The 13,522-nt window shown below is 37.9% G+C and overlaps 1 protein-coding gene across 4 annotated transcripts in view; it reads right to left on the minus strand.

The window, feature by feature from the left end:
• The window catches only part of LOC118273005 (serine/threonine-protein kinase 26), a 72,490-nt gene that overhangs the window by 11,092 nt on the left and 47,876 nt on the right, over positions 1-13,522 (minus strand). For all 4 annotated transcript variants that reach the window (XM_050704658.1, XM_050704583.1, XM_035589733.2 and 1 more), the window contains exon 3: positions 897-1,113. In XM_050704658.1, the coding sequence (XP_050560615.1) occupies positions 897-1,113 (217 nt within the window). The remainder of the gene's footprint in view (positions 1-896; positions 1,114-13,522) is intronic.

A 13,522-nucleotide genomic window follows, 5' to 3' on the forward strand; every position in this document is an offset into this window, starting at 1 on the left:
TTATGCAAAGGCATTTACATATTAATGGCCTTACAGTGATGCATAAGAATGTGCTCTTAAGACTGCTACAAATGATAATCTTGAGTCTATAGTGATGTAATCAGTCGCACTTGACACTTAACGGGTGATGGCTTGTCACGGCTACAATTATGTTAATTATATTAGAGCATTCATGGCATTAATGTCACCGCCAGATTACTGTCGCGAGGGGCTTACAACGACGCATGCTAATACGACCCATATGTCACTGATTTCATAATCTTACTGAAAATGATAATTCGAGTGGCTGATATTAAGAAGAAATGTCGTCGTTGAAAACCTATCTCATACTTTTCTGTACGACAGCAAAAACTGTCGACGTCAAAGTCTCACTTGGACTCTTATAAAGACATTTAGTGGTATAAAAACCGTCCACAAAGAGTTCTCCTTATGAAAAGCTCAACTTTTATACAACTTTCATATCCTTATGAATACTGGCATCAAAATCTATTCTTCATTCAATAAAGACGTTATTCTGAAATCAGTTCGTATTTTTCATCTTCCTTTGAGAATTTTCCCCGGTCGGGGACGACTTATCGTTAGGCAAAAGGCGGTCAAGGATGGAAATAAAAAGTGCAAGAGGCGCCGTTCCTTATCTACGAAATTGTTACCCTTTTAAAATACTGGTGAAACAGCAGAAGCCCAAAACCATTTCTGGGCCCTTATTATAAATTGAATGCTTTTATGTTTTGTTATGAAAACGGAGAAACTAAGTTTAGCAGTTAGAAGTTAATTTTATTTTTGAAGATTGTGTAAAAAAAATCGTATTTATTCTTTGTTATTTTTCCATCGAATCAGATCTTCGAATGAAACAACGATTTAAGTACCAGATAATTAAAGATTACGAAGAAACTCACCAAAATCAGCCAGCTTGACGTCGCCCATCTCGCTGAGCAGTACGTTAGCAGCCTTTATGTCTCTGTGCAGCTTCCTCTCCGAGTGCAGGTAGTCGAGGCCTCGCAACACCTCCCGGAGTATCACCGCTATGTGCATCTCCTCGAAGCTGCCGGCCTTCATCAGGTCCAGCGCCGACCCCCCGCCCAGATATTCCATTATAATCCATAATTTTGTTCCCTGGAAAAAAACAGGAAGGTTAATAACAAATACTAGGTAATTCCTTATAATTGCTAGTATAAGTCCAAGGTTAGGTTAATTCTTAAGAGTATCAAGGATTCTCTGGAACATAGTGAATTAACCTTATACAATTCTTAGAAACACATATTAGTTTAAGAAAATTGCAGTTAGATCAATGCAGTCGGTCATTTGCAGTACTTTGTTTACTTGACAGTTTCCTTAAGTGTAATGATTAATGTTTCCAGAAGACATCACCTTGTCATCGTAGTCTATTAAAGAATTTTCATCAGTTATTCATTAACTCCATCGAATATTTCAGATAAAATGTTTCACAGTTCGCACCCGTAAATACCAGGATTCCTTTCGAAATACTTTTCTCGGAATTTTCAATAAATGCTTCGGTTGTAAATTGAGATATTTCTGTATCCAATTCGTAGGTAATATTTAAATCGGGCTATCAGACAGATTTATTCTATCCTTTAGGCAAACTGTTAAATCCTCATTAATAAACATTATTCAGTTCGGAAAATGTATTAGCATATTTAAGCACATACAATATACGTAGATACAACGTGGGCTGTTGTTGCCCTAGTACACTATGTAGGTATTCATATGCGTCATAACTATTGTATGTAGTTGAGTAACTTCTTCAGTTATAAAGTTTGTTTTTCCCCTGAGGTATAAGCACCTTATCACTCTAGCACGACCATGAATGATTTAGTGCGAAATATGATAAGTACATTATATATTCTTAGGCTTAAGTATGCTCTACAAAAAGAAGATTCTCATGCGAAAAAGCAACTAATCCTTGAAAAGATAACAGAACATTTTTCATTTATTTGTGATGAGCATAAACGTTACAATGTGTAAATTCACTAAAGGAAAGTCAAAAAGCAAAGAGCGTTCGGATATTTAATCTAAAAAATGGAAAAGTACTCGCATAAATATTTTATGTACACTTTGAAAGCAGACTGTTTTTCCTCTTTTTCTTTGACGGTATATTAACAAAGTAGAGCTGTCGAAAATTTACATAATACTCCATTTCTCCCAGTTAGCTACGTCTTACCCGACGAGATAAACAGCGCTTACAAACTGTTTGTTTTCATTGTCATATTGTTTTGAATAGACTTTTCCTTGGAACAGGTATCTTCTACGTAAACAAGTAGTTACAAAACATGAAATTGGGAATACCCAACGTCAATATTATAATATTATTTATCTTTTGGTTAATACACCAAGGTATATTAAAAAAAAATCTATTCGATAAGGAAAAAATAACAAAACTATTATTTTACCTACTGTTTTAAATGTAGAAAGAGAATCAAAAGCAATAACTTAACTTTAAATTAAAATCTAAATTGTTTCGTAATAACAAACACTAAGAAGGAACGTACATCATCTGAGTAATATAATAACTAAGCGTTCTAAATCCTACGAAACATTTTAAAAGGACAAAATATAATTTATTGTCAAAGTTTTAAGGCAAAGGAAACAACTTGTTTAGGGGGCACTGTTATAATTTACGATACACCTATTTGTGCTTATTTTGACATTTATTGATGAGAGATGGCCGACACGTCACAAGTTTTGTAAGTAACCTATACATATAGTTATTTATCTTGTTTGTTTTGCTGCCCTTAATATGATTAGGTATAAAGTATTACCTGTTAATTACTTTCTGAATGTTTGCACCTTTGTAATCCATTAAAGATATCGCAAAAATGCAAAAAATGTGATTCGGTGCCACTGCGTGATACTGATAACACTAATCCAGATTAGCCGATATTATTGATTTATTTATTGCCGCAACATGTTAATGTGTACATGATAGAGAAAGCCCAACACGGGAGGCGGTATTCATATTATCAGCTCATTTGTATGTTAAATTATCCTCAGAAAGCTTCTGAACGTAGCTAAGTAACGAGTTTCCTTAAATTAATCAACTTTGTTGTTACGTGCAGGTGATAACAGTTAAGGAACAAATTTCGCACGCTGTAGGTAAGTGAAAACCCGCTTACTCATCCATCGCATTATGGAAGGATAGGCACCCAAAATTTATAGGATCCCTGGAAGGGAAAAATTTGCATAAATTTTGTGGATAACCCGTACGATATCAGGATATGAGTCAGCTAAAGTTAAACTTCCACAATGTTCCCTGATATCAAACTGTACGGCTGTTAAAGGATTTTTACGACGACACAAACTGCCACACTAAAGTTTTACAACAAATACTTACTTATAAGTTTTTCCTCCGAACACTTCCTATATTGAACGGCGTATTTATTATATCTAAGCAAGATCAGACTTCAGACAGAATAATAATATTATACACAATGCGATTTATGCGGTAGGTACAGATATTATGACTGTACGATTTTATGGGCCATCACATACGAATTCAATGCCATTAAAATCATATCCTGTTCGATCTGACGTTGGATCAGAGTTGGAAGTAATTAATGTGCGGATGGTGCACGTGTAGTTGTGTTAGTGTATGTACGAACAGACAGTAGATAGCAGTACCGATGTATGTAGGTAGTATATGCAGTAATGCAACGCGGAAGACGACAATGGGCTCACCGGAGCACGGATCCGGCGCGACCCATTCACGCTCCATCAGCTATCGTACCCACATACACGTGTCAGGGTTACACTCAGCTATGCACGTACAACGTACATGTAAATGTATCGGGGCATCGCCATACAAAAACAAACAACGGCTAAACCCCAGAATAAATAATATAGATTTGTTTTGACGGCGCAAAGCCGCGAAATAAATGGAAAAGGCTAGTCTGGTATGATGTGGGATTGGAATATGAGAAATTCAATGTGTAACAAACTGTTATTTATTTTGGCGTAGGATTTTTATAATATTATTTTGATAATGTGTGGAAGACATAAATCGCAATTTCGCAGAAATTCAGCATGTTTAATAGTATGAAATGTTTTATTGCAGATCAAAAGAATTCAGATTCGCTCGAGCGTATTTTTCTTTAGTCTACATGTACCATAAAAGTAACTGTCTAAACAACTATAAAGACATAATTTCGACAAAACATCAAACAACAGGGGTAAAACTAAAAAGAAGCAGAAATTCCCGGAGCAGGTAAACAAACGGAAATACAACAGCAAAGTCACACAATACCTCCTTATATATTATTGGGTTTTTCACAAATCAAGTATGGGAAACGGTAACTCTGAAGTTATCAGTCCCTTTTTCACAACTTTTGGGATTTGGAAGTTCATTTTTGGGCAACCCTAACAATATTCACTACATATCGGAAGCTATAACTGGTAACAAGCGATAATACAGACACACGATCCTAATATAATACAAGATGAACGCAACTTACATTTCAAATGGAAAGATAAATATTCCATTCCGAGTTATTTGTGCCTTAGCCGTAGATCCGGAGTATATCGCTGGGAATAATATTATGTAAAACGAGAGCTTACTGTGCCAACAATAACAACTGGATAAAGATGGAAACTATAAGTTATTGATTACATTACTCGAGCACTAGTATCTGCATAGGATCTATTAAAATAAACACAATTGAAAGTATTTAATCAGATGCCAAACGCCTTTCATGATTATCAACGCTTTTAAACTGTGTTATTTTATTTATGAGTCAGTAGGGCCATAACTTCCTATTACGATAAACGTTGTAATCAATCAGGATATCAAGATAAGCAATCACGAAATGAGTAAACAAAATATACTTTCACTACGTCAGTAACCATCCTATACATTACATTACAAAGTTTAACGTTACTGCTTAAATGAAAGGTTTTAAGGGAGAAATAAAACCTGAAAAGGGTGTATTCATAATAAGCTTTTTCATAGCAGTAACCAAAGGCTGGTTGCATGTAGCCATCGTGTATTCGTTGGCATAGCAACCCAATGGCGTCGGTCATAGACCTCGTCGCGACATACACTAGAGTAAAACAAGAAAGCAACTATTAATCCTAGGGACTTTATGTAGGGGTAGTAAAGGGAGTTTTCAAGAGACATGTCATAGGCAACCATATGTAGCTACTACAACTTTATAGTAAAAAAGACAAGTAAAACAATGCAAGACTCAAAACCACACGTTCAGTTTAATAAGTTGGGTATTTAAATCGTGTTAATAAGTTCCCAAAAAGTGAAATCAACGATAAAACTGCGGTTGTTTTAAAATTGAAAAAGGTTTAATCAAAAGATCTGTTAATACAGGGATAATTTATTATTACCTACCCTTCAATAAGTAACAACGTGAAAGGCTTCGCGATGAAAATCTTTACTTTCTCGTCAGATTTTAACAAAGAGGGTTTAAAAAGACTACAAGTCGTTTAATTATGAAAGTTATTAAGTTAACCAGACTTCAAAGTTGTTAATTTATTACAACTTCATTCATTACGATGTAGCTTTATTTTAGAGTTGAGTGAACCTGCAATATTTTAATTAGTTTCAAACATGTTTGCTATAAAAAGGATTTATTTATTTTGTAGGCGAGCTGAAAATTATGAAGCTTTTTGACGAAGAAGAATGCAAAATAAATCCGCACGCGATTTCATGTAGAACAAAGGTAAAGCCGTAGTAAAAGTTATATTACTGTGTGCTTTTGAAATTAATAACGTTGTAAATATTTGCTGTTGCGAGTTTTTCATGGAAATGTAGTGTGACAATATTGAATAACAAATTTATATTAATAAAATGGGAGATGGCATTGATATTTCAGTAAATATATAGAGTTCAAAGAATATAAGTGAAATGAATATGTAGGTAATTACAACCAGTACTAGTTTTCTCTGAAATAAGTCGGTAGGTACAAATATCGAACTTATCTTCCATCAAATAAGCTTCAAACCTCGCTGTGACAATAATCAACCCCTTATAAATCTTCAATGGTTTAAGAATCTATTCACAACCGATTAACGTAACTATTGGTACAAGGGCATTCATGAAACGATGACAATAGGAAATAGCTACAGAAATAAATCCTAGTGCAATGTGGCACGCGAACAATCGTGAACGAGCAAGGGTGGAGTTCATCATTCGTTTAACTAATTCAAGGCTCCAGCGTTACCATGGCAACGCGTCGAGGGCGGGCGCCGCCCAACTTCCGCCCGCCTTAATAATTTCCCAGACGATTGGATACCGCTAGTTGCCTGTAAACAACGGCTACGCGGCCAATTTAAGTTTGTAAAGAAACTCTTTAGTTTTTCTTGTACAGTAGAGCCAGTTATCTGCTGAATCACAGTTTGCTTAGTACAGTGTCCACGAAGAAAAAGTATTGTTTAGCATGTTTTTAATTTAGCTCACTGTTATCCAGCACAGCCATCCAGGTATTGCATCGAGTTAATTAAAATTGTTTTAACCAAATAAAATTACTGCAAAATAAACTTTATGATTAGTTTTTATTAAAACCTCTCCATATTTATGTGCACTCACTGTTTGAGCATGCAGACCGCTCCCAGTTCACAGTTGCCGATTCGCACTCGAGAACTTTTCAATCACTGATGGAATTAATTCAGTGCACTTCAATTTACACGAGACTCGCAGTGGAATCAATTTCATTTGAAAACGAGAGCGCACCGCTGTACCAGGGGATCAGGGAGAATAGGAGATAACGCCCGTAGGACGGATCCCCCAACGCGGTCCGCAGGGAAGCCTCCTAAAAGCCGGTATTAGTACAAATCACATTCCCACTCCTCCCTTTATCAGAAAAGTGATAAAGAATTCCAGTATTGCTAGGGACAGTAACATGCTGTCGGATTTTATTACCGCGGGGATATAAGATTTTGTGGTTATTTGGACGATTCGTATAATTCCGAAGATTGTTTATGGAAACGCGTACATAAGAACTTTTTTTATTTCTGGGAACTAATACAATGTAAAAATGCGAGCATAATAACTACAACACATGTAGACACACGAGATATACAGTTATAGATACAAAGAAACAATAAAGAAAACATATACTATTACTCACACGTATACACGTAACCTTTTACACAGTAATTTGTGCTTAGGAAAGTTTTTGACGGGTCCCTAAAAGTTTAGTCGTATTACGGCGAAAGTTAAGCCTCGGCGACACTTTCCCATTTGTCATAAGCTGCAACACGGCCGAGACGGCAAGTAATCCCCATATTACGGGGAATTATCCCGAAGGACTGAGTCTTTCGTGCTTCTTTACAGGATGATACGTAAGAGTGGTTCACGATGGTAAAGGTTAATAATAGAATAATTCATATTAGAAAATACTGCAGTTGTAAAATTGTTCAGTTTCAGTTTCTATGGGATGCTCTCTCGTTGCCAAGAGATAAGGGCCATTGTAGCGATAGCTGGCTGTTTGCTAGCAAACATTTTGCGCAACGTCGGCCGTATAGCCGCGAGCTACGCCGACGGAGCCCGAGATACCGCCTTTCTTCTCGTTATAACAAGGGAATAAAAGAACAAAGAGGCGCGATAATAACAAAATAAATTATTCATGTAACGTCCACGCACATCGAACTCGTGTCGAAAGATTTGATAACCGAAAAATGGGATTCGTGAGGTGAGACACTGCCACATTTCCTTGTTTCAGTATCGATTTGTAACGAAGCTCTATTTCATTAGCAATAACAAAGAAGAAAAGAATATAAAGCAACGGCTGGAGGAAATGTTCGCAGTAACATTTGAAGAACCCTTATTCGACATCGTCCTACCGGTCATAAACCCGTCAGTGCCACCACCTCATAAAACCTCCCCTTGAGGATCCTTCAAGGTGACCGGCAAGAAAGCAACGAGCATAAATGACAATAGGCACTGGATCGTTATAAAATTTGTAGAATTCCGTGCATCCGTTTTTAAATTAAACGTAAAACGATCAGAGGACTATTGCCAGAAGATCTCGGTTTTACGAGAAAGCTACCCAAATAAAATTAGCCATAAAGATTGTGGGGAATTGTGGATCCACAAAAATGGTGCGGATAAAACTTTCGAACGTTGCAAGGGGCTTGGATACAGTCTTACAGTTTTATGATCTAGAAGAATTTTAGAGAATATACTTACTAATGAAAATGTTAAGATGTAGCCTTACCTCCTCCTAAAATATTCTAGTTACATTAACCAAATTAAAGCAAAAAAATATAAGATAAGAAAGTATAACACGGGTTGGTCTAAGAATTGGTTTATTTGATTTTAATTGTAAAAAGAATGAAGAACCATAAAATTATAGATTGAATTAATTCTCTCTTTGGTGAGTTCTGGGGCGTATGGTATATGACCTAATGATATGCCGTGTATAGACCTATTTTGGTTGTAAAACTTAGCTGTCATATTTTATTACATTTTGTTTCCCTGTCCCATTTTCCTGAAGAAAGGGACACGCCAGGTGTGCCTGCATATCATACATAAAACCAAAGTTTTGTTATGTCCTCTACGAAACGTAATGTTTCCTATGGGCGCCATCAGTTTCTATTGCAAGAAGACTTTATAGTTAACAGCGTGGATCGCACACGCCTCTAATTGTATGGCGCAACAGCGAAAGTGTATTATTATAATAATAACACATGTCACAACATCGGCTAACTGTGAGATGAGTGATCGCAAACGATTATGTGTACCGTGTCATCGACTGCTGTATTGTATTGCAACCCACACATCTTAGATGCACGATCGATATTCTAATCGATACTGTTCTGTCGATTGATGTAATTGGAACTGGCGCCAAGGCGTCAGGGTAATCGATATTCGTTTTGTAAGCAAACACTAAAACGTATGCTACTCATACCCAGCGCTCATTTACGAGCAAGGATACATTCATTGTTATTATTGATATGTAATAAAGAAGTTTAATTTACGTCCATATTTATTACCCTATTGACACCAACTTACAGTATATCTGTAGTGCTATTCATCAGAAACATAATTTTACCGCATAAAACATTAAATTGAAGCAAAAATTACACGTAGAATCAAATTTTTTTTATCGCTAGGGCGTTCCACCCCCTCTATAATTCTTGTTTTATAGCTCCGGTAATAACAACACCAAATTTATCGAGTCATAATTGTGGTGTTAGAAGACCCTTAGAGACGCTTGCGCATAAGCATTTCAAGTATCCGTTTCCCATTGCGCACATTATTTTTTATTTATACCATACCCTTATCACACAGCAATAAGAAGTGTACTCAATGTATTACTTAAATAAATGTAACGTCAGTATTACACAAGGGTTTTCCATTTAAAATGTTTTGAGAAAAAGGTTTTGGATAAGACAAGCTTACGTTCCGAAGTTGATATAAGACATTTGATAAACCCCCGAAGACATTTCAGAAGTAATAGCATAATGGTAATCGCGTTGTAACGGGACAGTGAGCGCGCTCCCTACGCGAACGGTTTCGGATATTGGCGGCATGCAAATGTTAGTAATCTTATTTGTGGTACTGTTGATAACACGAGTAGGTATGCTATGTACCTACATCGTACATACCACAATGTAATTAGATTTACATGTCATATTTGCATACAATATGAGTGTTTAAACACGACCTTATTTGAACATGTAGAACGTCATTTTCTTCTATTGTCAGTGGAAAATACAAATCTTATTTGATTTTTTCCACAATCAATTAAGGTCACAAACATCGCCGTGAGGAACTTTTAACGAGCGTTATAGCAGATTTTTACGGTAGAGTAAAGCAAAGTATTTTGGCCACGGCAATAGCTAAGCAATAACAACTTGCAGCGCTGTCGTAATTTGAGAAAGGCGGTTGACGTAACCGTGACAACCACAAAAACGCATTGTCACACGCCACAACGCACGATCATAATAAAGTAAAGCGAAATTAACACTTCCTAAAAACGTTGAGACAAACGGGAAACGTTCTCCTAATTAATCTCGGAACTTGACAATCTGAGCTGAGTGTTACGTTGTTTTGTTAGGTCGGACACGGTTTGCGGCAAGACAATGGCGGCTCCCCAAAACAACGGTGTAGGTAATCTAGTTTTGAGGTCGAGTGTGCGCCATTGGTAGTACCGGAGCTGAGTCACATAGGGCACACTGCACAATGGACTCTCATATCTGAGGCACGTGCAACAAAGTACACACGTTCCCGATGTGGGTAGCTAACTACGTAAGGGTTATTTCCTTTCTATTGAATTAGTTTACTGAAGAGACGTTGGTTAAATTACTGTCTCTATTTGTAGCTTCGAAATCTATTATATTAATTTATTAGGGACCTCTCTCAAACATACATAAAATCAGATAAAGGACCACTACATTCACGTATTCTAAAAATAGTAGTACAGCAATAAATCGTGATTTTTCAGTCCTATAAAACTTGCATGAAAGCTTTTAGAAGTGCAAAGTTTTATTCGTCCGTTAACAAACTCACTCGCGCTAAGTCTCCGGCTATCACATGGCTCGTTCGCGAACACCGTAATTAAACTTTAACCGTAGTAACTGAGAGCTAAGTTAGTTAAACAATTATCTACTCTCGAGTATCAAGCTCACAAAAACTTGTTTGTTTGTATGAACCTCGACTAGAATCAACTGCAGAGCACATTTCATTGAAACTCTTCACAAACACATGCGAGTATGCGAGTCACGTTATCGCAATATTATTTCCTGATTAGAGCTTATGTAACGCAATGAATTCTTTTAGTATCAGAAGAGTTAATGTTATCAAATATTATCTATGAATACAAATACCTTTCCGAGTGTGATCATAAACAAGTTTAGTCACCTACTTGAATTAAACAGAAGATAATGTTTATCGACGGCTTTGGTGATAGATAAATAATAGTCAAATCGACAATGGGACTGTGTCTCGGAGAACAAAGCGGTATAGTCCTTGGCCAGTGCGGCTGGCCCGCCAACATACTTTTACTATTACGAAGTCTGTCCCATTCAATTCAACAGCTGATTTAACAGCGTTTAGGGTCTAATAAATCATTGTATAATTGGTGTCAGTGACATAAACACCCGCATAATTATTTATGTTACAAGTGTTGACTATTACATAGCCATCTTCTATTCAATACTTACTTATTTTACTATTGATGCGGTAGATTTAGATAATAAAGTATTGTGCAAGTGTTTCTTCATTCCACATGATGTAAAAATAATAAACTTTACAGTTACTTTGAACAAAACGGCATCTAAGTGTGAATACACGCCGCTATACTCTGTTTATATTGTATTTAATTAAAACGACTAATCTTATCAGAATTATCTTTTTCATTATTTCGCGCGGGCGAGTTCTCAGGGCAGTTGAACGCTTTCCCGGTCCTACAGTATCTGCTGGCTCATCATCGCAGCACACACATCACAATAGACACAATGGTATGACTCCCACACGTCAACAAGCATTGTGCGTAGCCGCATTACCAGTTCATTATTGCTCTCAAGAGCACCGGTGGATGTCGTTTTACTACCCATTATTCCGATGAATAGCTACTTGTATGACGAAACTTACTTTCTAATGTTACTGCAATGGCTGGTAATTTTATTTGCCTTCTTTTGTAATGACAGACGGCTTTATTGCCGTGTTTGTAGTTTTTACGCCATAAATGCGGTGCCATTATTAGGACAGTGGACATTTTAGTAGCCAATTAGATAAGTGGGCTATATCGAAGCTCTTTCAGAACTACATAAATTAAACAAGTTTCTAATACTGGCTTTAGTGGGTATCCTAATTCAAGTTTTCATCAAACTAATATCAATTGCAATAGAGTCGAGTGGTGCGCGCTTAGAAAGTTTCTCGTTTCCCAATTCCCAGTACAATTCGGATATTGAACATTGCTACTGGTGTTGTTGTACTTCAGTTGTGCCAATGTATAGTTAATAAATATTATCGAAGAGGTTTTACGTGCCGACGACACTAGAGTAATACTCCACGACATGATCGGCATATTTCTATTAGATCCAATAGATTTTTCTGATCGATAGCTTTACAAAAACGCCATTGTTACATAGCATAAAGCTGCATCAGTTACGTGCTAAGCTTTTTTTTTTTTTTTTTTTTTTTTGAGGGGGGAAAATCATCCAATGACTTTTCTCGCCTTGGGCGAGGCGAGAGGGAGTGTCAGACTCTTACTGACTAAAAACCACCCCGTTCCTTCTCCTGCCTTTCGAGCCGGAGCCCCGGTAAACCCGCTAGGTTGTCCGCAGCTCCGGATTAGGCATCAGCCCTATTGGGCCCCATCTGTGGTGGTCTGATGGCTCTTTGAGGCGCGCGCGGAACGCGACGCGCCGCACGCACGGGTCTGGTTCTGGTCGGGCGGCGAACTACCCTTGCTCGCCGTCCGCAGGCCCGCACTTACGGTGGCCGGAGATCGTCACGCGATCCCCGACGCCCGGAGTGTCTCTCGCGACGGCTGGGGCGTGAGGAGGTTCGTTCTCTCACGCGCCCCGCCTCCTCCTTAGCTAGCATGACTGCTTCGCAGAAGGAGGAGACGGCATCCCAGTCCCCCTCGCTCCGCACCATGGCTTGTACCAATGCCGGACGCGAGAGGTCGCCGTCGCCGACTACATCCCTGAGGACACGGCGGTGCTCAGCCCATGCAGGGCACAGCGCCACCGTATGTTCCACTGTGTCCTCAGGACGATCCTCGCAGTGATGACACCCGGGCGTTTCCTCCCGCCCAATCAGAAACAGGAACCTACCGAAACTTCCATGCCCGGTAAGCACCTGCGTCAGGCGGTAGGTGAGGACGCCGTGGCGTCTCTCAAGCCACTCCTCAAAGAGGGGACTTATCGCTGCAATGACAGCGAGCCCATACGTGCTAAGCTTAGGAACTAGATTCCTATACAAGTTTAGTTAGTGTAACGGATAGGGTTAATACGATGATAAATCGCACGTGGATCAGTATCTTGGGTCTGTCTCATAAACTTGATAGCGTACCAACGGGTGTAACTAGTATTTACTGGATTGCCGTAGTTTAAGATTACGAGATTAACCAGCAAGTGTTTATACTGGCGATTAATATAAATTAACACCAAAAACTACTTTAAACAAAGACAACATAAAGAGAAATTGACTAATGTTGAATTATTTTCCCACACACCAAATGCTTGTACCACTTTGGACTGGAACAAGACAATTCACAGTCAACATTTTTGGTTAGATACGCGGTAGTGTGTCAAACCAAGTTCAAGTATGAATTTACAGCACATTTAATCAGTGTAGCATGGCCCTTAATTGAGCTGAAATGATATGTACTTGAACAGGAAGGTTGAATATGAAATATTTATTAACAAGGCAGAAATATTCAAATCAAGGCAAAACGATACTTGGTAACAGAGCTCGCGTGTTTTAGAACAACATCAGTAAATCAATTCTAATGAGGGAAAGTGACCCGAAACTGTAAACAACCACAAGTAAATGTCAATGATCGCACTTAAACAATAACTTGTAGTGGAAAGACACCATAAAAGGTGC

Source organism: Spodoptera frugiperda, chromosome 1 (genome assembly GCF_023101765.2).
Source record: "Spodoptera frugiperda isolate SF20-4 chromosome 1, AGI-APGP_CSIRO_Sfru_2.0, whole genome shotgun sequence".
Classification (NCBI taxonomy): Eukaryota; Metazoa; Arthropoda; class Insecta; order Lepidoptera; family Noctuidae; genus Spodoptera; species Spodoptera frugiperda.